The sequence below is a fragment of the Hyla sarda genome, chromosome 5, assembly GCF_029499605.1.
Source record: "Hyla sarda isolate aHylSar1 chromosome 5, aHylSar1.hap1, whole genome shotgun sequence".
Lineage (NCBI taxonomy): Eukaryota > Metazoa > Chordata > Amphibia > Anura > Hylidae > Hyla > Hyla sarda.
The window spans coordinates 213,937,812-213,964,912 of NC_079193.1; the positions used below are offsets into that span (position 1 = coordinate 213,937,812).

Genomic DNA, 27,101 nt, shown 5'->3' on the forward strand with positions numbered 1-27,101 from the left:
CCCCAAAAGTTAAAAAATTGTGTTTTTTTTCCAATTTTGCCCCACAAATAGTTGTTTTTCTAGGTTTGCCATAAATTTGGTGGCGAAATGATTGAAGTCATTACAAAGTACAATTAATGGCACAAAAAATAAGCTCTCATATGAGTCTGTAGGTGCAAAATTGAAAGCGTTATGATTTTTAGAAGGTGATGAGGAACAAACGAAAGTGCAAAAATGCTAAATATAAATACCACTGACCTTTCTTGTTCCCAATATGCCTAATGTAGCGGAGTTGAGGTAGTGTTGAGTGCAAATATTCAAATTGGGAACTTTTACCGTGAATATAGACACTTCGCAATTTCGTGAATACTTAGAATATAGTGATATATATTCGGAATGACAAATATTCGTTTATTTATTTTTTGGTGAATATGCGAATATGCAAATATTCGTGAATATCGGCACTTCCAGTTAGAGGACACTGATCCTTCCCTTCTTTTAGGGGAAAGATGCAATCGCGCTTGCACACTATGCGAATTTCATAACAAATTTTCGCATGAAAAAAAACTACAACGAACATAGCGAATATGTGAATTTCGCGAACATAGGACGAATATTCGGCCATATATTGGCAAAATATTGCAAATTCGAATATGGCTGCTCATCACTAATTATGGGTAATAAATCCGTTTGGTCTTGAAGAGTCCTAGCGCCTTGCTTGATCCTGACGTTCTGTTGGAGGTGTGTGTTGGATTAATTTCCATTTCTTGGCAATCAATTATTGAGCTACAGTGAGAATACGTAGTAGCATTTTAAAGGTCTATAACCTACTTAATATGTGATTATGTTGAAATGGTAAAACACTAGGTTTGCAGGGATGTGGAGTACAGTCAAATCCTTTATAAGGGCCTGAACCATTCTTCCTGCAACGCCATCAAGTATTTGGTATGATTTTATGTTATTTTGTGGAGAAAGGTAGGGGTATTGTACCAAACATCAATGGCTTGAATCGGTTCTTTTTATACGTTGAGCAAATGGAAGTTTTAGCAGCTTTGGTCCAGATAAAAGACTCCACATCTCATGTGATTGTTGTTGACCCACAAAAACTTCCCATTTCTCCATGTATGTGTCACCTGTTTGGTCTGTATTTGGTATAGATGTACACACCCCTTGATAAATGCCCCCCCCCCCCCAATCTTTTCTACCTGTAATATGTGATGTTACCTCACAGGGAAAAGAGCTCATTCCCCCTCCCCCCCCCCCCCGCCCCCCGCCACCTTTATTACCCTAGTGTTAGCCTGTTTTCAGTCACATCATTGTACAGGGGGAGATTTATCAAAATCAAAAGGAAAGATCGACCAGTTGCCCATAGCAACTAATCAGATTGCTTCTTCCATTTTTAAAAGGACCTCTCAAAAACTAAATAAGCTATCTGATTAGTTGCTACAGACAACTGGGCAACTTTTTCTCTACACAGGTTTTGATAAATCTCCCCCTGTGTGTCTATAACCGTCATGAGACAGGAGAGGCACATACCTAATGGCTGACACTAGGGGATGGGAAGGAAGAGGGAGAGGAGAGGGGGAAGAGAGATGGAGTTCTGCTTTTCTGCTTTCTGGGACATGATGATCAGAGCTTGCAGGAAGAAACCCACAGCTAAAATGGGTGATCTGTTCACTTTGGTTAATATCACTATATTAGTAAGTTGCTTTATTATACATTTTGACACCATACACAGGTGGTTTCTGCCAAACAACCCTTTTAAAGTTTTTAAACCTGCAGTGTATAGTAATAATGTGCCAATTATTTTCTTAACCAAAAATATTTTTTATTGTTTAGCATTAAATTAGAAACCGACAAACACGAAACATATTAACTACAAAGTAGTAGAAACACATAGCATGCCTTGTTAAATGTGTTGTCCACATTAGCATCAGGATTTTCTTAAATCTGTTTTGAAAATGAAGTAATGAGAATGATTGGCCAAATAATGAAGTGAAAATGATCCATTGAACATGTCCGTTGTATTGGGCTGGTTATTTTTTTTATAATAGTGCAGCTCCACTATAGCAGAATCATTTATAAAGTTCTTGGAAGGTGAGTTTGGCTGGATGTTTTACCTGTTTGGTTACTTCTTGAATAATTGTTTTCATCATTTTCTGTTCTGAAGGCTCTTTCAAGGGCATCTTGAATGGGCCGACTAGACTTCTGCTTCCACTTTTTCCCAATAATAAAATAGATATATGGGTTAAGTGTACAATTAAGCACTGTACTATAGGTACTGGCAAAGTGAAGAGCAACTGTATGAGTATCTGATGGTAGCAGTTTAAAGTACATTAAAAACCATGTGAAATTGAATGGTGTGACAGATAAGATAAATATAACAACTGTAATGATAATGATGATAAAGAGTTTTGCTGGATACTGCCTGTTAAAGGTCCTCCTTACTTTAATGAGCAACGTGAGACTTGAAATGACCATGACAGGTAAGCAGATAACAATGGATAAGCCAATAATCATGATCTGAATCGCTGTACACTCTGTAGTCTGTATGACAAAACCTTCTTGTGTGCACACCAAGTTTTCTATGAGACTCTCTGAGCATCCCATGAGCCAAACTACAGCACAGATGAAAGTAGACAACTTTTGAGGCCGATAGTATTGGTACCAAAAGGGAAATAGGACAGAGAGGCATCTTTCAAGACTTATGGCTGTGAGGATGAACATTCCGGAATATTGAGCACCGTCATAAAAGATTTCCAGAAATATGGAAAACGAGTCTTTTCCTTGAAAGTCTGGATTTGGATTCATTAGTGTATGAATGTACATTATTAGCACCGCTGCACTAAATATCAGAAAGATGAAGTCAGCCACTGACAGGTTAATAATATAAATTATATACATGTTTCTCTTGATTTTAAAGCAAAGGTACCAAAATGTGACAATATTTCCTACCAAGCCAATAAGGCAGAAAACTAAACAAATGGCAGCTGCAATCGTGAAATGAAGATAAGTTTGGTCATCAATTATCTCTGCTGTTGCTTGGTTGGTGGCATTTTCAGTTGTATTATTCATGTTTTAGGCAGTTGTTGTTGTCTTGTATCTTTCTTTTTAATCTATCAAGAAAGAAAACCACTTTATTAATATTAATCATATATAAGCAAAATGCATGCATATTTTTATTTTTATTATTTTTGCTTTTTGAATTACAATCTGAGCATTGTACAGTGGGGCAAAAAAGTATTTAGTCAGCCATCAATTGTGCTAGTTGTCCCACTTAAAAAGATGAGAGAGGCCTGTAATTTTCATCACAGGTATACCTCAACTATGAGAGACATAATGAGAAAAAAAATCCATAAAATCACACACTGTTGCTGGTATTTTGGCCCATTCCTCCATGCAGATCTCCTCTAGAGCAGTGATGTTTTTGGGCTGTTGCTGGGCAGCACAGACTTTCAACTCCCTCCAAAGGTTTTCTATGGGGCTGACATCTGGAGACTGGCTAGGCCACTCCAGGACCTCTAAATGCTTCTTACGAAGCCACTCCTTCGTTGCCCGGGCGGTGTGTTTGGGATCATTGTCATGCTGAAAGACCCAGTCACGTTTCATCTTCAATGCCCTTGCTGATAGAAGGAGGTTTTCACTAAAAATTTCACAATACATGGGGAGGCACAACTGGAGGCACACTAGTTGCAAAACTCTGGGAGTTTGTTACTTAACTCAGTGTTTTGCAACCAGTGAGCCTCCAGCTGTTGCAAAACTACAACTCTCAGCTGAAGGGCATGTTGGTACTTATAGTTATGCAACAGCTGGAGGCACACTACTGCAACTCCCAGCATGCCCTTTGGCTGTCCGTGCATGCTGGGGGTTCTAGTTATGCAACAGCTGGAGGCAAAAAAATGGGCCTCCAGGGGCATGCTGGGAGTTGCAATTGTGCCTTCTGCTGTTGCATAACAACAACTCCCAGCATGCCCTTGTGTGCCTGCTGGGAGTAGTTGCTTAGCAACAGCAGGAGGCCAGCCTTACCTCCTGCTGCTGCGCAGTGAAGATCCATTTGCTGTCACCACCTTTGCTGCTGGGGCCCACGATCACGCCGCTAATGCCGGAGATTGGGGCCCTAACCTCAGGTGAGGGCTCCTGGCACCCGCTCTTGCCTCTGGAACAGGGGCAGAGTGGATGCCGTTAGGGACACCCCCACAGCAGTCGTCCTGATGCGTCAGCCGGTAACGGACGACGAATTAGGATGATCGTGAGGTGGTACCAGTACTTCCTCACTTCTGCTGCTGAAGGATGATAGGTGCCATCTCGTACGGCATGTATCATCCTTTTTTTCAGGGTCACCGTGACCCGATTGACCCGGAATTGCCGCAAATCGCTGATCTGAATTGATCAGGACCCCCCAGGCGTTGTCACAGGATTCCTTCTTAACTCCGTCCTTAACCCCTTGGGGACGGAGCCCATTGTAACCCTAAGGACGGGAGCATTTTTTTTGCGATTTGGAACCACTGTCACTTTATGCATTAAAGGGGTTATCCAGGAAAAAACTTTTTTTTATATATATCAACTGGCTCCAGAAAGTAAAACAGATTCGTAAATTACTTCTATTAAAAAATCTTAATCCTTTCAGTACTTCTGAAGCTAAGGTTGTTCTTTTCTGTCTAAGTCCTCTCTGATGACACTTGTCTCGGGAAACGCCCAGTTTAGAAGCAAATCCCCATAGCAAACCTCTTTTAAACTGGGCGTTTCCCGAGACAGGTGTCAGAGAGCACTTAGACAGAAAAGAACAACCTTAACTTCAGAAGCTCATAAGTACTGAAATGATTAAGATTTCTTAATAGAAGTAATTTACAAATCTGTTTAACTTTCTGGAGCCAGTTGATATATATAAAAAAGTTTTTTCCTGGAATACCCCTTTAATAACTCTGGGATGCTTTTACTTTTCATTCTGATTCCGTGATTTTTATTTTTTTTTTTGTGACATATTCTACTTCATGGTAGTGGTAATTTTGTGTCGATACTTGCATAATTTCTTGGTGAAAAATGTAGCATTTTTTCTAACTTTGAAGCTCTCTGCCTGTAAGGAAAACGATCATTCCAAATAAATGATATATTGATTCACAAATACAATATGTCTAATTTATATTTTCATCATAAAGTTAACATGTTTTTCTTTTGGAAAACATCAGAGGGCTTCAAAGTTCAGCATCAATTTTCCAATTTTTCACAAAATTTTCAAAATCGGAATTTTTCAGGGACTAGTTCAGTTTTGAAGTGGATTTGAAGGGCCTTCATATTGGAAATACCCCATAAATGATCCCATTATAAAAACTGCCCCCCCCCAAGTATTAAAAATGACATTCAGAAAGTTTGTTAACCCTTTAGGTGTTTCACAGGAATAGCAGCAAAGTGAAGGAGAACATTCAAAATCTTCATTTTTTACACTCGCATGTTCTTGTAGACAGAGTTTTGAATTTTTACAAGTGGTAATAGGAGAAAAAGCCCCCCAAAATTTGTAACCCAATTTCTCTCGAGTAAGGAAATACCTCATATGTGAATGTCAAATGTTCGGCGTGCACAGTAGAGGGCTCAGAAGGGAAGGAGCAACAAAGGGATTTTGGACAGTGAATTTTTCTGAAATGGTTTTTGAGGGGCATGTCACATTTAGGAAGCCCCTATGGTGCCAGAATAGCAAAAAAATAAAAAAAATTAAAATGGCATACTATTTTGGAAACTACATCCCTCAAGGAATGTAACAAGAGGTACAGTGAGCCTTAAAACCCCACAGGTGTTTGTTTTGTTTGTAACTTTTCGTTAAAGTTGGATGTGTAAATTATTTTTTTTTTAAACTAAAATGCTGCTTTTTTCCATAAATTTTACATTTTTACAAGGGGTAATAGGAGAAAATGCCCCCCAAAATTTGTAACCCCATGTGTGGATGTCAAGTGCACTGTGGGCGCACTACAATGCTCAGAAGAGCAGGAGTCACATTTGGCTTTAGGAAAGCAAATTTTGCTGAAATGGTTTTTGGGGGGCATGTCGCATTTAGGAAGCCCTATGGTGCCAGAACAGCACAAAAAAAAAACACATGGCCTACTATTTTGGAAACTACACCCCTCAAGGAACGTAACAAGGGGTACAGGGAGCCTTAACATCCCACAGGTGATTGACGAACTTTCGTTAAAGTGGGACGTGAAAATGAAAAATTTTATTTTTAACACTAAAATGCTGGTGTTACCCCAAACTTTTCATTTTCACAAGGAGTAATAGGAGAAAATGCCCCACAAAATTTGTAACCCCATTTCTCTCAAGTAATGAAATACCTCATATGTGGATGTAAAGTGCTCTGTGGGTGCACTAGAGGGTTCAGAAGGGAAGGAGCGACATTGGGCTTTTGGAGAGCGAATTTTGCTGAAATGGTTTTTGGGGGGCATGTCACATTTAGGAAGCCCCCATGATGCCATGGCGTACTATTTTGGAAACTACACCTCTCACAGAATAATAAGGGGTGCAGTGAGCATTTACACCCCCACTGGCATTTGACAGATCTTTGGAACAGTGGGCTGTGCAAATATAAAAATTAAACACACATTGCCTTCAATTCCAGCATAATTCTTTCTCAAAAAGCCCAATGGCGCTCCTTATTTTCTGAGCATTGTAGTTCGCCCGCAGAGCAATTTACTTCCACATATGGGGTATTTATATACTCAGAAGAAATGGGGTTACAAATTTTGGGGGGCTTTTTTTTTCCTATTACCCCTTGTGAAAATGAAAAATTTGGGGTAACGCCAGCATTTCAAGGGAAAAAAAACAAATTTTTTATTTTCATGTCCAAATTTAAAAAATTTGTCAAAGACCTGTGGGGTGCTAAGCCTCACTATACCCCTTGTTACATTCCGTGAGGGGTGTAGTTTTCAAAATGGGGTCACATGTGGGGTCATCCACCTCTGTGCAAATCACCATTTTAGGCCTCAAATGTACATGGCGCTCTCTTACTCCTGAGCCATGTAGTTCGTCCGTAGAGCAACTTACATACACATATGGGGTATTTCCGTACTCAGAAGAAATTGCATTAGAATTTTTGGGTAATTGGGAAAGTATGGGGCAACACCAGCATGTTAGTGTAAAATTTTTTAATTTTTTTACACTAACATGCTGTTGTAGCCCCCAACTTTACCTTTTCATAAGGGGTAAAAGGAGAAAAATCCCCCCAAAATTTGTAACCCAATTTCTCCTGAGTACGGAAATACCCCATATGTGGCCCTAAACTGTTGCCTTGAAATACAACAGGGCTCTGAAGTGAAAGAGCGCCATGCGCATTTGAGGCCTAAATAAGGAATTTGCAATAGGGGCGGACCCGGTTACCTACAGTAAAACCCTACAGCAGTGTTTCCCAAACAGGGTGCCTCCAGCTGTTGCAAGACTCCCAGCCTGCCAGGACAGTCTTTGGCTGTCCGGCAATACTGGGAGTTGTGGTTTTGCAACAGCTGGAGACTCCATTTAGGAAACACTGCCGTATGAGAAGTTTTTCAGTTTTATTGGGGGGTGGGGGGGGGACGTGTAAGGGGGTGTATATGTAGTGTTTTACTTTTTATTATTTGTTAGTGTAGTGTAGTGTTTTTAGGGTACATTCACACAGGCGGGGGTTCACAGTAAGTTTTCCGCTGGGAGTTTGAGCTGCGGCTGGAAATTTGCCGCAGCTCAAACTTGTAGAAGGAAACCCACTGTAAACCCGCCCATGTGAATGTACCCTGTACATTCACATGGGGGGGGGGGACGCCCCAAACCTTCAGCTGTGGCAAAACTACAACTCCCAGAATGCACTGACAGACCGTACATGCTGGGAGTTGTAGTTCTACAACAGCTGTAGGCACACTGGTGGGGAACCACTGAGTTAGAAAACAGACTCTAGCTCAGTGATTCCAATCCGTGTGCCTCCAGCTGTTGCAAAACTACAATTCCCAGCATGACCAAGCAGTCAGGGATGCTGGGCGTGTAGTTCTGCAATATCTGGCCCTTCAGATGCTGCAGAACTACAACTCCCAGCATGCCTGGACAGTCTGGGCATGCTAGGAGTTGTAGTTATGCAATAACTGGGGAAGAACAGTTTGGGGACCGCTAAGTAGTGGTTTGCAAACTGTAGCCCTCCAGATGTTGCAAAACTACAACTCCAAGCATACCCAGACTGTCCAGGCATGCTGCGAGTTGTAGTTCTGCAACATATGAAGGGCCAGATTTTGCAGAACTACATGCCCAGCATCCCTGACTGTCTGGCCATGCTGGGAATTGTACCACCATATAGTGTTCTCCAAACTGTGCCACTTCAGATGTTGAAAAACTACAACTTCCAGCATGCCCAGTCAGCATGCCCAGACAGTCAGTGCATGCTGAAAGTTGTAGTTTTGCAACATCTGGAGGACCACAGTTTAGAGACAACTACACAGTGGTCTCCAAACTATGACACTCCAGATGTTGCAAAACTACAACTCCCAGCATGTCCAGACAGCCTTTGGCTGTGTGGGCATGCTGGGAGTTGTAGTTTTGTAGCTTTTAGAAGGCCACAGAGAAGATCACTTACCGCGATCTTCACTGCATCCTTCTCCACACCACACTTTCCGGCCACTCCTCCTGTGTCGATGCCGCCGCTGTTCCAGGATCCCGCCTCTGCCGCCTCCGCCAGTCCGGGTAAGCCGGGCCATGCTCCCCCCTCGCCGCCCGTGTTCCCCCCGCTCTGCCCCGACTTCGATCGGTGGGCAGAGCGGGAGAAATGAACTCTAACACCCCCCCCCCCCCCCCGCCCCCAACTGCCATTGGTCATCAGCCTGATCGACCAATGGCAGGGGATAGGAGGGGGTGGCAACACAGCCACCTCGCTCCTATCCTTTAGGATGGTCGGAGCTGTCGCCGATTGGCTCGGATCGCAGCAAATTGCTGGTCAGAATTGACCAGTGATTTGCCGCGATTGCCGACATGGGGGGGTTTCAGAACCCCCCTAGGCATTGCCACGGGAGGCCTACTGATAGATATCAGCAGCCATCCCGGTCCGATCACTGCCGGCGAGCTGCGGTGATCGAAAATACGGAGGGCGTATGGATACGCCCTTTGTCCTTAAGTGACGGGAAGCGAGGGGGTATGCATATGCCCTCCATCCCCAAGGAGTTAAGGATCGGGGATGCAGGGCATTTGCATATGCCCTGCGTCCCCAAGAGGTTAAAGGGTACCTCTCATCAAAAAAACTTTTGATATATTATAGATTAATGTATGCAGAATAACTTTACAATTGCATGTTATTAAAAAATATGCTTCTTTCTATTTAAAGAAATGAACCACTAGGGGTCTCCCTATCAGTCCTGGCAGCAAGCATTTCAGACTCATGCTGGAGTCCTAAACACTACGAGCTGCCAGTCTGCTTTGTTCACAAAGGAGAACACTCAGAGCTACCAGCCTGCTTTGCTCACAGCCTGTTTGGCTGTGAACAAAGCAGGCTGGCAGCTCTGAGTGTTTAGGACTCCAGCATGAGTCAGAAATGCTTGCTGACAGGACTGATCGGGAAAAATACAATAGAAAGAAGCATATTTTTCATTAACATGCTATTGGAAAGTTATTCAACATTCAGTAATCTAAAATATATCAAAAGTTTATTTGATGAGAGGTACCCTTTAAAGGAAAATGGTCACCCGTTCACCCGCACTATAACCTGATACTGCTAAACCTACCTGCAGTCCGGAGCCCCGATCCTCCAAAGGTCCCCCTCTTCCAGAGCTGACTTGCCATTTGAGGCAAGCCCGCCGGCTGGATTTAAATATTCATAAGAGCTGATCAAGTGAGCGCTCGTGCCTAATGAGCGCTCACATGACTGGCGTTATGAATATTTAAATCTATCCGTGGGCCCGCCTTAAAGCGCAAGTCAGTGCTGAAAGAGGGGGACCTTTGGAGGATCGGGGGTTCGGACTGCAGGTAGGTATAGCAGTCCGAGACCCCGCACCAGTCTCCTGTTCACCCGCACTATAACCCGGTGTATCGGGTTATAGTGCGGGTGTATGTATAGCAGTGCGAGACCTAGCATCGGTCTCCTGTTCACCCGCACTATAACCCGGTGTATTGGATTATAGTACGGGTGAACAGGTGACCGTTTTCATGTAATCCAGAATCCAGACATGCATTACAGGCTATAGGAAGCATCTAGAAGCTGTTATTTCTGCTAAAGGAGGCTCAACTAAATATTCATGTGATTGCACATTTTCTGTTCATCCAATCAACCTCATTTCCCTACTGAAATATTACTGTGTCTCTCAGATATTTGATAGCGTAAAAATTGAATTGCTGATCCAAACACCCAAGTATTTATAAATGAAAATCATGGAAATTGTCAGGGGTGTCTAAACTTTTCCATTTGACTGTATGTAGGATTGGTCAGGGTGTTTAGACCCTGAGTTCTTGTTAGATAGACCCCAGAGAGGTCCACTCTTAGCACATTCTTTCCACACTCTTTCTCATTTGAGATGGTCACATAATGTAAGGGACTGTCATTCCCTGCTCCTTCTAGTGATGAATCGGGGTCTGAACACTCTTCCATCAGCTCTATCAAACGATCGGTAGAGGTCTCTACACTCACTCTACTACACCTGACTGAACAAAACTTTTGATATGTCTCTGAAATATCAGATTTTTTAAAACATCAGTTCCCCAGAATCGGACAAAACGTTGCTGCTATTTTGCTACCATGCTGTCAATATGATAAAGAAGTGCAATAAAAGTTCTGTTTTACCTGCTTTTGATATTTCATTATTTGCTTTTGATATTTTCTGATTATTAAGCCAATGCCCTTAGACAATCTATTACATGTTTTATGAGGACCTTCTAGAAATATGGTCCACTTCATGTTCCCCTTTCATTGATAGCATAAATAGCAGGAAACCCCCATCAGACATTAAGGTTACTGAATAAAGAAGTAAAACTCCTGAAATACATGTGGCTGACTCTTTAGAACTGTGGTTTTCACCTTTGAGACCCCCATACTGATCTCATCTGTAGCACTGAAACATTGCACCCCAGCATTACCCCACTGGAAGAATGTACGCTCCTAACAAAAAGCCTGCTGATTACACATTTCTCTCCCTCGGCCCTCCAGTACAGGCCGCCTGCCAGCTGGCAGTGGACACACACAGAGGTTGGAGCCACAGTAAGTAAAAATATGGGAGGGAGGATCTACACAGGAGACAATGTGAGCGTTATACAGAACGGATATTACTGCGCATAGTGATCTTACCACAGGAATGGACTAAGATCTATTATGGTTTAAGGAGTCTGCCTGCAGCATTTCCTTTACAGGATAGTACATTGAACACTTACAGTTCGTCCTCTATGAGGGATATTTAATCAATGGAACAGTAAATAATATTATATTGTATTTCCAAATACTGAAAGAACCAGTGCTCTATTTTTACCAGCGATCTTTTTTCCCCACTGTGGACTCAGTTGGAGATTTGTGTTTGATCGCACTGTGATTGATATACTTTAAGGACTGAATTATTCCACAAGTGCACTTTATCAACATATGTGGCTCATCTCTTATTATGACTAATAAAATGACCCATATTGTCCTTGAAACTTGCTGCTTTCTTTATTTCTTTTATTTTTGATAGTTATGAGTTCAATAAAACTTTTTGCAACTAACACAGTACCAAACCATATGTTGTATTCATACATACAGTTTTATTAGTTTATTTTAGTTTTAGGTATATAGAGATCTGCTATAACAATAAAACCACCTGCCTAATATTGTCTAGGTTCCCATCTGACCCATTAAGGCATGGGCTCCATAAAACCTCAAAAGGTGTCCTGTGGTAACTGGTACCAAAATGTTAGCAGATCTTTTAAGTCCTTGAATTTGAGAGGTGCGGCCTCTATGGATTAGACTTCTTTCTTCAGCACATTCCACAAATGTTTGAATTTGAAGGCAAAGTCAACATCTATGAATTTTTATCATGTTCCTTAACCCCGTCCCGCAAATGGATATCTATTTACGTCCTCTGTGGGCTCCAGGTGTATGACGCGCTCTTAGTAGCTAAGCACGCTTCATAACACAGCTAATGCCAGACATCGCCGATTGGGCCGATGTCTGACATTAACCTTTCAAATTCCACGATCAAAGTTGATTGCGGCGTCTAAATGCGGTAAATCCCATTCCTAGCTAGCTCAGTGGGCTGATTGGACCACCGTGACATAACTGTAGCATCCTGATCAGCTGAGAGGAAGGCGGGAGATCTCTTACCTTCCTTCTTGCCATTCGATCAGCACTCCAAAAGCTGCAGCCAGCCATGGCACGTTGTAGCAATGGAGCACAAATAACACTTATCAAGGCTATTCTATGTAACTGCATTGATCAGTGTATGCAATCTAAAGATTGAATGTAATAGTCCCCTATGGAGCCCAAAAAATGTTGCATTAACCCCTTCCCTAATAAAAGTTTGACTCACCCCCCTTTCCAATTTTTCAAATAAAAGTATGTTTAAAAAAACAAAAAAACATAAACATATATGGTACCGCCGTGTGCGGAAAATGTCTGAACTATTAAAACTTAATGTTAATTAACCCCTTAAGGACCAGAGCATTTTTTGCACATCTGACCACTGTAAGCATTAATAACTGTGGGATGCTTTTACCTTTCAATCTGATTCCAAGATAGTTTTTTCGTGACATATTCTACTTTATGTTAGTGGTAAATTTTCATGATACTTGCTTTATTCAATGGTGAAAAATTCCTGCATCATTTCTTGGTGAAAAATTCCAAAATTTGATGAAAAATTTGTAAATTTAGCATTTTATTTAACTTTGAAACTCTCTGCTTATAAGGAAAATGGACATCCCAAATAAATTATATATTGATCCACATATACAATATGTCTTTGCATCAGTTGACATGTTTTTACTTTTGGAAGACATCAAAGGGCTTCAAAATTCAGCAGCAATTTTCCAATTTTTCACAAAATTTTAAAAATCTGAATTTTTCAGGGACCAGTACAGTTTTGAAGTGGATTTGAAGGGCCTTCATATTAGAAATACACCATAAATGACTCCAATATAGAAACTGCACCCCTCAAAGTATTCAAAATGACATTCAGAAAGTGTGTTAATCCTAGGTGTTTCACAGGAATAGCATCAAAGTGAAGAAGAAAATTCAATATCTTAATTTTTATACTCGCATGTTCTTATAGACCCAGTTTTCAAATTTTTACAAGGGGTAAAAGGAGAGAAATCTCCCTAAAATTTGTAACCCAATTTCTCTTGAGTAAGGAAATACCTCATATGTATACTTAAAGTGCTCTCTGGGTGCACTAGAGGGCTCAGAAGGGAAGGAGTGACAATGGAATTTTGGAGAGTGAGTTTTTCTGAAATGGTTTTTGGGGCCATGTCACATTTAGGAAGCCCCTATGGTGCCAGAACAGCAAAAAAAAAAAAAAAAATGGCATACTATTTTGGAAACTACACCCCTCAAGGAATGTAACAAGAGCTACAGTGAGCCTTAACACCCCACATGTGTTTGACAACTTTTCGTTAAAGTTGGATGTGTAAATTATTATTATTTTTCACTAAAATGCTGTTTTTTCCCGTAAATTTTACATTTTTACAAGGGGTTATAGGAGAAAATGCCACCCAAAATTTGTAACCCCATCTCTTCTGAGTATGGAAATACCCCATGTGTGGACATCAAGTGCACTGCGGGCGCACTACAATGCTCAGAAGAGAAGGAGTCACATTTGGCTTGTGGAAAGCAAGTTTTGCTGAAATGGTTTTTGGGGGGCATGTCACATTGTGGTGCCAGAACAGCAAATAAAACCCCACATGGCATACTATTTTGGAAACAACACCCCTCAAGGAACTTAACAAGGGGTACAGTGAGCCTTAACACCTCACAGGTGTTTGACGACTTTTCGTTAAAATCGGATGTGTAAATAAAAAAAATGTTTCACTAAAATGCTGGTGTTACCCCAAATTTTTCATTTTCACAAGGGCTAATAGGAGAAAAATCCTCCCAAAATTTGTAACCCCATTTCTCCTGAGTATAAAAATACCCCATATGTGGATGTAAAGTGCTCTGCTGGTGCACTACAATGCTCAGAAGAGAAGAAGCGCCATAGGGCTTTTGCAGAGATAGTTTGTTTGGAATAGAAGTCGGGGGCCATGTGCATTTACAAAGCTCCCATGTTGCCAGAACAGTGGTCTCCCACCACATGTGACCCTATTTCAGAAACTACACCTCTCACAGAATGTAATAAGGGATGCAGAGAACATTTACACCCCACTGGCATTTGACAGATCTTTGGAACAGTGGGCTGTGCAAATGAAAAATAAAATTTTTCATTTTCACAGACCACTGTTTAAAAAATCTGTCAGACACCTGTGGGGTGTAACCCCTTATTACAATATGTGAGGGGTGTAGTCTCCAAAATGGGGTCACATGTGGGGGGTCCATTGTTCTGGCACCATGGGGTTCTGGCACCATTGTAAATGCACATGGCCTTCAATTCCTCTCGCCAAAAGCCAAATGGCGCTCCTTCTCTTCTGAACATTGTAGTTCGCCTGCAGAGCACTTTTTGTCCACACATGGGGTATTTATATACTCAGAAGAAATGGCGTTACAAATTTGGGGAGGCTTTTTTCCTAGGACCAGATGTTGCCGAACTACAATTCCCAGCATGCCTGGACATTCTCAGCATGCTTTGAATTGTAGTTTTGCAACATCTGGAGGGCTACAGTTTGGACACCCCTGTATAGTAGTCTCCAAACTGTAGCACTCCAGATGTGGCAAAACTACAGCTCCCAGCATGCCGAGACTGTCCAGGCATGCTGGGAGTTGTAGTTCTGCAACATATGAAGGGCCACATGTTACAGAACTACAACTCCCAGCATGCCTGGACTGTCTGGGCATGCTGAGAGTTGTTGTTATGCAACATCTAGAAGGGCACAGATTGGAGACCACTGCACAGTGGTCTCCAAACTGTGGCCCTTCAGATGTTGCTAAACTACAACTCCCAGCATGCCCAGACAGCCAAAGCCTGTCTGGGCATGCTTGGACGTAAAGTGCTCTGCAGGTGAACTACAATGTTCAGAAGAGGAGTGCCATTTGGCTTTTGGAGAGAGGAATTGAAGGCCATGTGCATTAACAAAACCCCATGGTGGCATCCCACTACGGTCACCACCTGGCGCGTCGGGAACCGAAATTTCCACAAGCGTATAGGTAAGCCCTTGGTCCTTAAGTTCCAGGGCGTCAGGGCGTATCCATACGCCTGTGGTCCTTAAGGGGTTAATCCACATGGTCAATGGTGTAAGCATAAAAAAATGTCATGTGTTTTTTTGGTCACTTCATATATTTAAAAAAATAATAAAATGTGATCAAAAGGTCCCATCAGAACAAAAAGGGTCTCGATAAAAACTATAGATCTTGTTGCAAAAAATTAGCCCTTATACATCCCTGTATTCAGAAAAGTAAAAGTGTTATAGAGGTCAGAAGAGTACAATTTTAAGCATACTAATTTTCATACAAAAAATTATAATTTTTTAAAAGTAGTAACATAAAACAAAACCTATATAAATTGGGTATAATTTTAATCTACAGAATAAAGGCATTGTTACCAAAAAGTGCACTGGGTAAAAACGGTAGCCCCAAAAGTAGCAAAATTTAGTTTTTGTGTTATTAATTTTGCCCTACAAATTATTTTTTGTTTGTTTCACTGTACAACTGTTGGCAAAAGGAGTGATGTCATACTACAATCAATGACGTAAAAAAAATCCATCTGTAGATGGAAAAAAAAGAGTTATGTCTATTAGAAGGCTAGGAGGAAAATAAGAAACCTCAAAAAAAAAATTGTCTCGCTCCTAAAAGGGTTAAACTATTAATAGTGTAGCAGGGTGCATTTTCCTGCTAAAAGAAGGCACTTAAATTAGAAATATGATTTCCATGAAAGGGTGTATTTGGTCTTATTTTGTATCTCAATGTACAGAATATCCACATAAAGGCCAGGATCCAAGGATTTCCAGCAGAATATTACTCAGAGCATTTCACTGCATATGTAGGTTTCTCATAGTAAATCTTGGTGCCACTGTAATCTCCTAGATAAGCAATGCAAATGCACTCAGTCTACATGTCTAAAAGCAAACACGATATCAAATGAAGACATCTTTTTATATGATACAGTTCTAATGCTTATGTGCCGTTTGTTAGTGATTCCAGTAGTGGGTAGGGGCAATAAGACCAGTCTACCCCTTTACAGTGAAGTTTTTAGAGTTCCTGACCTTGGTAAAGGTTCATTCACTTTCTCTCAATTCCTAAGTTATTCCTCCATGAACACTTGATGTTTTTGTGAAGCTCTAACTCACCCTATATAATTTGGTCCATGTCAAAGTCACTTAGACCCTTACTCTTTTTACTGCATCCAAAACATCAGATTCAAGAACTTGCCATATAATATGCCATATAATATATCCTTTAAGAGGTGTCATTGCAACAAAATATCCAATGTGATTTATTTCACCTGTTTGTGGTTTTAATGCTATACTTGATGGGTATATATACACTGTATATATCACATTTTTATTACTCAGAGCATGAATAGATATGATTTTAGTATATCTTCTCTTTTCAATGTTCTGTTTTATTGATTTGTTTCAAACATTTATTGGATTACAATAAAACAATGTAGCCAACAGGCTCTAGTACAAATTACATAAGCCAGGTAAGACATTGGTCCATAACAAAGAGAGATGCAAGGATAGAAAAATAAAGTCTAAGAAACAAGGACTAGAGCTCCAAACAGTGTCATTTGGGAAATAATCGAGGGAATAATAATTTTGTGATTTCAACATATCTGATATGAAATGAAATATTTGAGGCAATTCTAAATGTGCTTACAAAATGAGCACCCACGCAATATCTGTGTAAAGAACTTGTGTGAAAACATGACTTGGTTGGGGTACTAATAAATTAGAGTTAACATCCACTAGCATAGTCTATGGGGAACTGTAGTTTAAGTAGTATGAATAAGCTACATTACAAATTCTATAACACGGAGGAGTAATCTGCTATATCTATCTATCTATCTATCTATCAATAAATCAATCATCTAACTATATCTTGCTTGTAAAGTGAATTGCACCTCTTTAGAAACAAACAAAGAAAAAACATGTATTTATTACAGTGAAACAATTGTAAACATTATTTGTTTGCCTCAGGGGTGGTGAACTAGATTTAGCAAATAATACGTGTTTAAAAGTTGCCATAACACTGAAAATGCAGGAGTCAGAATCACCACTGAAATAATTAATGTTTTTCTGCAGTTATATAAAATATAATACAAATGTTAAGCTGATTGTATAATTGTTGCACAATATTTTGTGAGGTATAAAGTGAAGGAGGCCACATTAATTACCAATAAGGAATAATATATCAGGTAAATAATCACAGGTTAAAACAAAAGTATCTGTAAGAGATGGAGAAAGGCTAACCTGTGATGTCTTCTTCATACATTGGTTTTACAATCAAGTGATTCTGAGTAGAGAACTGCTTCCCCAGCCTTCCTGATAGCTATGGGTGGAGCTACTTCGCATAACAATAAAAGCTACAGTACATGAGAAGTTCCTGCAAAGCATAGGATGTGTACTAGGGATGAGCGAATCGAATCTGACGAATCCAAATTCGTTACGAATTTCAGGAATTTGATTAGTAACAAATGGCGAATATCGCCACAATTCAATCGCACAAATCGCTTCATTTATCGCTTCATAAACTCCATTTAGTGCGGTTCAGGCTCCAGGGCATCAAAAATGGCAGATCCGCATGTGAGGGCAAGGAATCCTGGGAAGTCGGGAACAAGGGTTGGCGGGATGACCCTGAATCACATGCAGCATGCAGCCTATAAGAAGCCAGTCACCCCTGTGATGTCACAGCCCTATATAATCGTCAGCCATCTTGCGGGCAGTCACATCAGTGTTCTATTGCAGAGCGAGAGGCACAGAGAGCAGTGTGTTGCACAGAAAAGCATCTTTCAGCAGTGATTCACCTCCCAGTCACATCAGCGTTCTATTGCAGAGAGAGGACAGAAAGCAGTGTGTTGCACAGAAAAGCTTTTTTAGTCCAGCGATTCACCTCAAGCCCAAATCCAGCCTAGAAGCACTGATAGGGAAGGGAGTGAGATTGAGAGAGAGTGCAATTTTGGGTGTAGTTTAGACATGTGCAATTCGTTTCGGCACAAATGCTAATTTATACGAATTTTACTGTTTTCGCGCGTTCAGATTGATCCGAACGCACGAAAACATATTTGGAACATTTTCAAATAACCACGATAATACGAACATCAGATTAACGAATACATTTATAAAATAACGAATGCATTCCTTAACCGTAAAACGAAAGTAAATAATTAATTTGATTTTTCAATTGGTCCTTGGGAGGTCACATGATCGGAGTTCATTGTCACATGATATCTTTTAGCCAATTAGCTCATTCCAGTCGAGTCCTACTGTATCACAGACAGTGAGGCTGTTTAATTAGTTGTGAGGTAGTCCTGTGAGAGTTTGCCTGGTGTTACTGGAGTGTGGAGTCACTGGATTTGCAGAAATGGACAGTTTAGGAAAACTTGGCTTCTGGCACAGAAACAACTGCAAAACAAGTTAAGGTAACACCTGCTATTTTTTACAAGAGAGGATCAGCAAGGCCTGCATTAGAAATAAGCATTAAACGAATGCGTCCGAAAACAGAATAAAATGAATTACTGTAACCTGAAGGTTTAACAGAACCAAAAAAAAATGTATCCGAAAATAACCCGAAAAGAAACGAAAATTTTGGTCGTGCACAAGTGTAGTGTAGTGCACAGCGACTGTGTGCTTCAGCACTGATGTGTACAACAACTGAAAAGCTAATAGTAGCCACCCAGTTAGGGTGAGCAGAGCACTTAAAGCATATTGTCCTCTATTAACTGTAACCTGTGCGTACATCTAAGTGGTGTACCATTTTGTTTCTGTTAAAGTCTTAAGGACCTAGATACTGTGAAAGGCCGGGAAAAAGTACACTGCTAGTATTGTAGACAACTACTGTTATAAGAGTACTGGAGCGCATTGTCCTCCCCTTATATACGCACTAAGTATGTCAGGCAGAGAAGTGCCAGGACTTGCACAGAGAAGTGGCAGAGGCCTAAATTTTTCAGGCAAAGGTCGCAGAAGACTAGGGACAAGTGGCAGCAGGAGTGGCAGCGAGAGGCCTGAGCTCCCGGTATCAGCTAACGGTCGTGTCTCAACCAACATCCCATCTGCCGTCATCGATTAGTTAACACGGTTCTCCACGTCATCACAAGTGACATCTGACACCCCCAGTCAACAGTCGGTGGGTTCCTCAGACACAACCCTCAGTTGGCATGGCCCGGTAGCAGTCCCTGTCCTCCCATTGCCTCTGTCTTATGCTGTTCCCTCCTCCACAGAAGTATCTTATGCTGTGAGTTGAGCTCCACTATTTAGTGAGGACGATCTACTAGAGGACAGTCAGCAGCTACTGCCCAGCCAAGAAGTGGAGGAGACATCCACCGCTTCCTCCGCTAGGCGGGCAAGTATTGATGAGGAGAGTAGCGTGGGAGGTGGTGTTGCGAGCATTCAGGCTCCTGAAGCAGACACTGTTGAGGAACCTGAGGAGGACATCAGTGACATGCAGACACAACTCAATGATGATGACGCCGATCACATTTGGGAGCCGGGTGCAGAAGGGGCTTCATCATCATCAAGAGGATAGGGTTCCAGGTTGCCCATGAGGCAGCAGATGGGCCAGCAAGGTGGTAGCATGGTTGGCAGTCAGAATGGTGGCAGAAGTGGAAATTCTGGAGCCAAACATGCCTGGGGTAGACCACCTGCTTTGTGGCAGCCTACCTTCCCAAGAGGTAGTGAAACAGCCTGGAGTCGGCAGCAGTAGCAGTCAATCAGTGTGGACTGTTGGCGGGAAAATCGGCTACTCGGCGGTATGACAGTTTTTCATCAAGCATCTGGAGGAGGTTAACATGGCTACATGCAAAATGTGTCGGCAGAAGGTGAAGCGTGCCCATGGTCCCAATCTTGGCACCATGGCCTTGTATTAACATATGCAGCATCACCATAAAGCGGGAGAACCGTGGCTCCAATGTGGTGGTCCAGCCTTCTGCATCACCCAGTGGCACGCTGCTCCCTGTTCCAGCCAGCCAAGGCTTCATCACCTCAGCCGAAGGGAGCTGTGTGTCATATCTTCTGTTGCTTCAGATGCTCCTGCTCCTCCTACTTTAAGTCAGTCATTCCGCCAGCAATCCATCGGTGAAGCCATGTCCAAGAGACAACAGTATGCGCCCACTCATCTAACGGCGCAGTAGCTGAATGTGCTCCTTTCCAAGTTGCTGGAGCTGCAGTCCCTTCCTTTTCAAGTGATGGACTCTGCACCTTTCAGAGAACTGATGGCTTGTGCGGAGCCGAGGTGGAGAGTCCCAAGCCATCATTTCTTTGAGAAGAAAGCAGTACCAGCCCTGCACAATTTTGTGGAACAGAAGGTGGGCGAGTCATGGAGCCTGTAGGTGTGTACCAAAGTGCACGGCAGCGCCGATGTGTGGAGCTGTAACTACAGTCAGGGACAATACATGTCCTTTACGGCCCACTGGGTGAATGTGGTTCCTGCACAGCCACAACAGCAACTTGGAAAGGTCACGCTGCTTCCTCCTCCACGCTCTCAGGCCATTGGTCCTGTGACAGTGTGCGACTCCGCCTCCTCATCTTCCCCGTGTCCTCAGCCTCCACTACATGGACTAGTTTCAGTGCCCCTCCAGCATACCATGTGTGCAGGGCATGGCGGTGGCACGCTGTTCTTCACATGGTTTGCAGGGGAGGAACTGCTAAAAGTCATTCATCAAGAAATTGAATCATGGCCTACTCCATGAAAACTGTGCTGCGACAAGGACGCCTAAGGGATGCATGGTACACGTGTTCAATCTGGTTGTCAAGCGGTTCCTGAAGTGTTCCCCCCATTTGCAAGATATCCTAACAATGGGAAGGAAACTTTGCATGCACTTCAGCCACTCGTACACAGCAAAGCACACCCTCCTTGAACTGCAGCTTCAGAACGGTATCCCCCGACATAGTCTTATTTGCGACATTTCCACACATTGGAATTCCACCCTCCATATGTTGGACCAACTATACGAACAGGGAAAAGCCATTACCGATTTCTTGATGATCCAAGCGGATAGGGGGACTCTCCTGTGTAACTTCAATGTCAACCAGTGGCAGCTCATAAGTGACACCTGTCGTTTGCTAAGGCCCTTTAAGGAAGCCACCTTATTAGCCAGAATTACGGGATGAACAACATCATTCCACTGTTTCATTTACTACAACACGTGTTGGAAATGATGGCTGTTCAGGGCACTGGAGATGTAGCGCCTACATCTCACGGCCAAATGAGCCCTGTGGGGGCTGAACTGGAGGAGGAGGGGGGGAGGGGCACAGTGGAGCACAGTTTAGGTTTTGCAAGATGGGCAGTTTTTCTAGTCATCTGACAGGAGAGAAGGAGCAGTCAGAGGAGCTAGAGGGTTATAAGGAAGGCGAGAAAAGGACCCAGACACACTGTGGCAGTATGCAGTGGAGATGGAGTCAGGGAGTCCCTCTGAGTCACTTGCACAAATGGCACAATGCATGCTCACTTGCTTGTGTAGTGACCGCCGAATTGTCACCATTTGGCAGCGGGATGACTTCTGGCTCTCCACCTTATTGGACCCTCGCTACCGGCACAAAATGGGGGCTTTTTTTACACCCACTGAAAGGGAGGACAAACTGACCTACTACAGAGACATCCTACATAGTCAGTTGACCGATGCCTATCTGTGCCATCGTCCATCCTTTGGCAGGGCCTCAGCGCTCACCTTCCCCTGCCATGGCTGCTGGGGAGGGATGGGGTGGCAGGAGCAGTACCAGCTCCATCAGCAGCAGCCTGAGTCTACAGTCGCTGATGAGTAGCTTTCTTCACCCGCATAGTGAAGCAACTCATCAGCAGCAGTTACACCTGGAGCAGGACCTTAACCAGCAGGTGATGGCATACCTTGACATGACCATGCCAACACACCTTGAAGATCCACTGGACTTCTGGGAAGCCAAACTTGATTTGTGGCCACAACTAGCAGAGTTTGCCCTGGAAAAGCTGTCCTGCCCGGCCAGTAGTGTGCCATCAAAGCGGGTGTTTAGTGCGGCGAGGGCAATAGTAACCCGAAGGAGAACTCGTCTGTCCATGAAAAATGGAGAGAGACTGACCTTTGTAAAGATGAATCAGGCATGGATCAGCCAGGATTTCCACCCACCAATGCCTGATGCATCAGAGTAGATTGACCATGGTGCCACACCAACACTTCACAAATATGGATAGTGAAAAACATATTTAAGATGCTGCTCTCTAGTTACAGACATTTCTCCGCATCAGACCACAAGTAAGTATTGAGGATATGCATTAGCTAAAACTTTACCTTTCTTAGGATAAAATATATGTACCCCAAATATTTTTTTAAAACAAACAAAAGGAAAGGTGTGCAAAAAACACCATGTGCCACCTACACCACCAAGTATTAATGTGATACAAAGACCTCTAAAAGGTGAAAGGGAACAACGTATGGTCCATTGTAAATGGAGGGGGTAAAAACTTCCCCTGTAAGGCCCTACTCACATTATTAATTCCCTTCTTGGCAAGTGTTACCCGCCCTAAAAAGGGCAGCCCCAAACAGGAACCTCTCCCTATTTACACCTACGAACACTGCCATTTCAAAGGGTTTTTAGGTGGAAATAGGGAGAGTTTCCTATGTGGGGCCACCCTTTTTAGGGCGAGTAACACTTGCCAAGAAGGGAATTAATAATGTGAGAGTAGGGCCTTACAGGGGAAATTTTTACCCCTACCGATTACAATGAACCATACGTTGTTCCCTTCCACCTTTTAGGTCTTTGCATCACATCAATACTTGGTGGTGTAGGTGGCACATGGTGTTTTTTGCACACCTTTCCTTTTGTTTGTTTTCCGAAAAATTTTGGGTACATATATTTTATCCTAAGAATATTATTAAAAGTTACGTTTTACGTAATGTATATCCTCAATACTTACTTGTGCACACTAACACTTTTACAAAAGAGACATTTTTCTTCTGCCTACCTGCCTTAGCTACTATTCTGATCCTGCCACCTGCCTGATGCCACATATCTGATGCTAAGTTCTCCTTTTTTTTTTTTTTTACCTACCTTTGTCACTGGGTACTGGTATTGCCACCCACTGCCCCACTATGTCACCGGGTCACTTTCCGGACTCCTGATGCTGCTGATGCCACCTCCAGGCTGTCTCATACTGCCACCATATGTTCTCCTCATGCTGGTGCCACCTCCAGGCTGTCTCATTCTGCAACTATATGGTCTCCTCATGCTTCCGCCACCTCCAGGCTGTATCATTCAGCCACTATATGGTTTCCTCATGCTGCCGCCAACTCTAGTCTGTGTCATTCAGCCACTTTATAGTCTGCTCTTGCTGCCGCCAACTCCAGGCTGTGTCATTCAGCCACTATATGGTCTCCTCCTGCTTCCGCCACCTCCAGGCTGTGTCATTTAGTCACTATATCAATAGGGATAGTCCGTGAATGAGATCCTCTTAAGAAGGCGCTGGTACCCAAGAATGGATGAAAAGTTTCTTTTATTTGCAACGCGTTTCGATCCCGAACCGGGATCTTCGTCAGGCATGCCTGACGAAGATCCCGGTTCGGGATCGAAACGCGTTGCAAATAAAAGAAACTTTTCATCCATTCTTGGGTACCAGCGCCTTCTTAAGAGGATCTCATTCACGGACTATCCCTATTGCTATTTACCGGATTGACGAGCGTCTTACCGGGCTTGGTCCTCGTGGCAGCGGTTTCCCGTTTACCTCTACACTTTGATGCTACTACAGGTGTTGTGCTCTGAGCGCAACACCTAGGGGTAAGAACCCATCTTTATGTTCACTTTTTTCATTGTTTAAACGGTCCTCACTAGGGGCGCACCTCTTGTGTTTTTTTTGTTTGTATTATTTAGTCACTATATGGTCTCCTCATGCTTCCGCCACCTCCAGGCTTTGTCATTCAACCACTATATTGTCTCCTCTTGCTGCCGCCAACTGCAGGCTGTGTCATTCTGCCAGATTATGGTCTTCTCATGCTGCCGCCACCTCCAGGCTGTGTCACTGTGCTGCCATTTGGTCTCCTCATGCTGCTGGCACAATAAATGAAACTTTTTAGGTTCATCTATTTGAAATATTCAATTTAAATGTTAAAAAATATCTTTAATCTTTTCAATTGTGAGGCCCTATGGTCTTGTCAGGCTGTTGCCACCTCCAGGCTGGGTCATTCAACTCCTATATGGTCTCCTCATGCTGCCGCCATCTCCATGCTGTGTCATTCTGCTGCCATATGGACTCCTCATACTGATGCCACCTCCAGGTTCTGTCATTGTGCCGCTCTGTGACAGTTATTTTTTTTAGCGACACCTCTAATCTGCATGTCATACTGAATAATAGTATTATTTCACTAACACAGCACACTCCCTATACATGTTACGGCAAGGCAAAGTGTTCTACACCCCTATTGAGGCTCTCTGTAGCCCAGAAATAGCAGTTTTTAATAGCGATTCTCCACAAATAAATTTGGAGCAAACCAATTTTTTTCGGAAAATTCGTCGAATCGTCCGAATCGAATTTTTCAAAAATTCGCTCATCTCTAATGTGTACATAAAGCAAATCTAGCATTAGGAAAACAACAAAACATTGAAGTTTTCCTTTTCTGATGATAGATTGTTGAAATGTATTTGTGTAACTTATCGGCGGGTGATACTTTAAACACTGCATTGCCTTTTAAAACAGTGAAAATATTTCTTGCCCTCTCCTTTTTTCAGTCAGAAAAGGAGGAATTTCTCATACATTTTTACTTAAAATTATTCTTTTAAATGTAACAGTCGGTGGAAACTAGTGATGTCGCTAACATAAAATTTTTGGTTCCCGAACGGCGAACGCGAATTTCCCCAATGTTCGCGAACCGGGCGAACCGCCATTGACTTCAATGGGCAGACGAATTATAAAATCCCACAGGGACTCTTTCTGGCCACAATAGTGATTTAAAAGTTGTTTCAAGGGGACTAATACCTGGACTGTGGCATGCTGGAGGGGGATCCATGGCAAAACTCCCATGGAAAATTACATAGTTGATGCAGAGTCTGGTTTTAATCCATAAAGGGCATAAATCACCTATTATTCCTAAATTCTTTGGAATAATGTGCTTTATCCCCCTTTAGGCCGCACATAGAGCCCCCCTTTAGGCATCACATAGTTAGATCCCCCCTTTAGGCAGCACATAGATTCCCCCATATTAGGCAGCACATAGTTAGAGCCCCCCTTTAGGCAGCACATAGGTAGAGCCTCCCTTTAGGCAGCACATAGAGCCCCTTTAGGCAGCACATAGTTAGATCCCCCCTTTAGGCAGCACATAGATTCCCCCATGCTAGGCAGCACATAGTTAGAGCCCCCCTTTAGGCAGCACATAGATTCCCCCATATTAGGCAGCACATAGTTAGAGCCCCCCTTTAGGCAGCACTGGTTTTATTTCACAGCCAAAAAAGGTATTTTTTTTTATTTGAACAACTGTCACACCAAATGTGATTTGCACTAGTGTGACAATGAGCAACAAAGGTTGCCAGCGGAGTTCCCCTTTTAAGCAGAGGTCCCCACCCAGAGTGCCTCCAGCAGTTGCAAGACACACGGACTGAACTTATAGCCCTTTTAATACTGTAGTTAGTTGCTTGAAGGAACTTAAGTTTTACATTGGAGTACCCCTTTTATCCTGCGGTTCCCTCCCAACCAGGGTGCCTCCAGCTGTTGCAAGACACACAGACTGATATTTGAGCCCTATAAAGGGCTTTTTTTGGGTGCTGTCCTTAAAGCAGATGTTAGACTAGTGCTTTAGGAGTAAAGTGGACCCTGAATACACCACCTAGCAGCAACCTAGCTACCGCTTTCCCTATTACAGCAGGAGCAGCTTCTCTGTCCCTCCACTTTCTAAGCCTGCAGCATGCCGAATGAAAGTAAAATGGCGTCCGTGCAGGAGGTAGGAGGGTCTGGAAGGGAGGGACTGCTGCTGATTGGCTGTAATGTGTCTGCTGACTCTGACTCACAGGGTCAAAGTTTACCGGAATGTTAAAGTATAGGTGACAAATCGAACTTCACATATGTTCGCCCGGTGATGCGAACGCGAACATGCTAAGTTCGCCGGGAACTGTTCGGCGGCGAACAATTCGCGACATCTCTAGTGGAAACTATAGACCATTTTATAGCAATTATTGCTTCAGTTTGCCAGTACTTGATGTTGCGTTTATTTTGTTTTCTTTTTTTTCTCTACAGTTCCTTCTTGTCATCTTGTTTTTTTGTGCTTTAAAAAAAAAAAAAAAAAAAAAGAGTTAACTGGTTATTATTTCACTCAGCACAATGAATTTATTTACTCCCTTTTTGAAATTGGTTTGACACAAAATGATTTTCTTTTTAAAGGAAATCTGTCATCAGTGTCACCTTCACTAACCTGTAGGTACAGACAGGTAGTGCAGGTGATACTGACAACAAAGGTATTTACCTTGTCCTGTTCCGTGCTGTTGTTCTCTGGCAATCCTCTTCGGTATCTTCAGCTTGGGCCCGACTTGGAGCATGGGCGGAACTTAGTGATAAGTCTGGCCTTGAGATGAAGATATCAAAGTGGATTGCCAGAGAACGTCAACACGAAATGGGACAAGGTAAGTACAGTTGTCATCAGTGTCACCTGTACTGTTTGTACCGACAGTTAGTGCAGGTGACACTGATGACGGATTTCCTTTAACGGCACCTAATACCACCAAACACAAGGCACCGCTATGGCGGCTTCCTGTGCACCACATTATGCTAATTTGTTTTTAGGGTGGTAGATTTTTACACGGCCCTTAATTAGAATACCATAGGGAGGATTTTTGCTTTCGAGATTGGAGGATGGGCCATTAATTTCCTGGACCTACATGTTTATGTGAATGAGTCCAGACGTCTACAGACAAAAAACTATAGA

At 42.6% G+C, this 27,101-nt stretch overlaps 1 protein-coding gene across 1 annotated transcript; it reads right to left on the reverse strand.

The window, feature by feature from the left end:
- Positions 1–1,955: 1,955 nt before the first annotated feature.
- Positions 1,956–26,408, reverse strand: LOC130272645 (mas-related G-protein coupled receptor member H-like). The gene is made up of 3 exons (XM_056518477.1): positions 26,376–26,408; positions 2,428–3,095; positions 1,956–2,196 (listed from the first exon to the last, which is right to left on the reverse strand). The coding sequence occupies exons 2-3, from the start codon at positions 3,052–3,054 to the stop codon at positions 2,059–2,061; spliced, it is 765 nt and encodes a 254-aa protein (XP_056374452.1). The 5' UTR covers positions 3,055–3,095; positions 26,376–26,408; the 3' UTR covers positions 1,956–2,058.
- Between the last annotated feature and the right edge of the window lie 693 nt (positions 26,409–27,101).

Excerpts from the sequence above, each read along its gene's own strand:
- LOC130272645 (XM_056518477.1), bottom strand. The coding sequence starts at position 3,054 with ATGAATAATACAACTGAAAATGCCACCAACCAAGCAACAGCAGAGATA. Across the intron at positions 2,197-2,427 it reads GTCTCACGTTGCTCATTAAA|TGGAAGCAGAAGTCTAGTCG; the intron begins GTAAGGAGGACC and ends ATTGGGAAAAAG.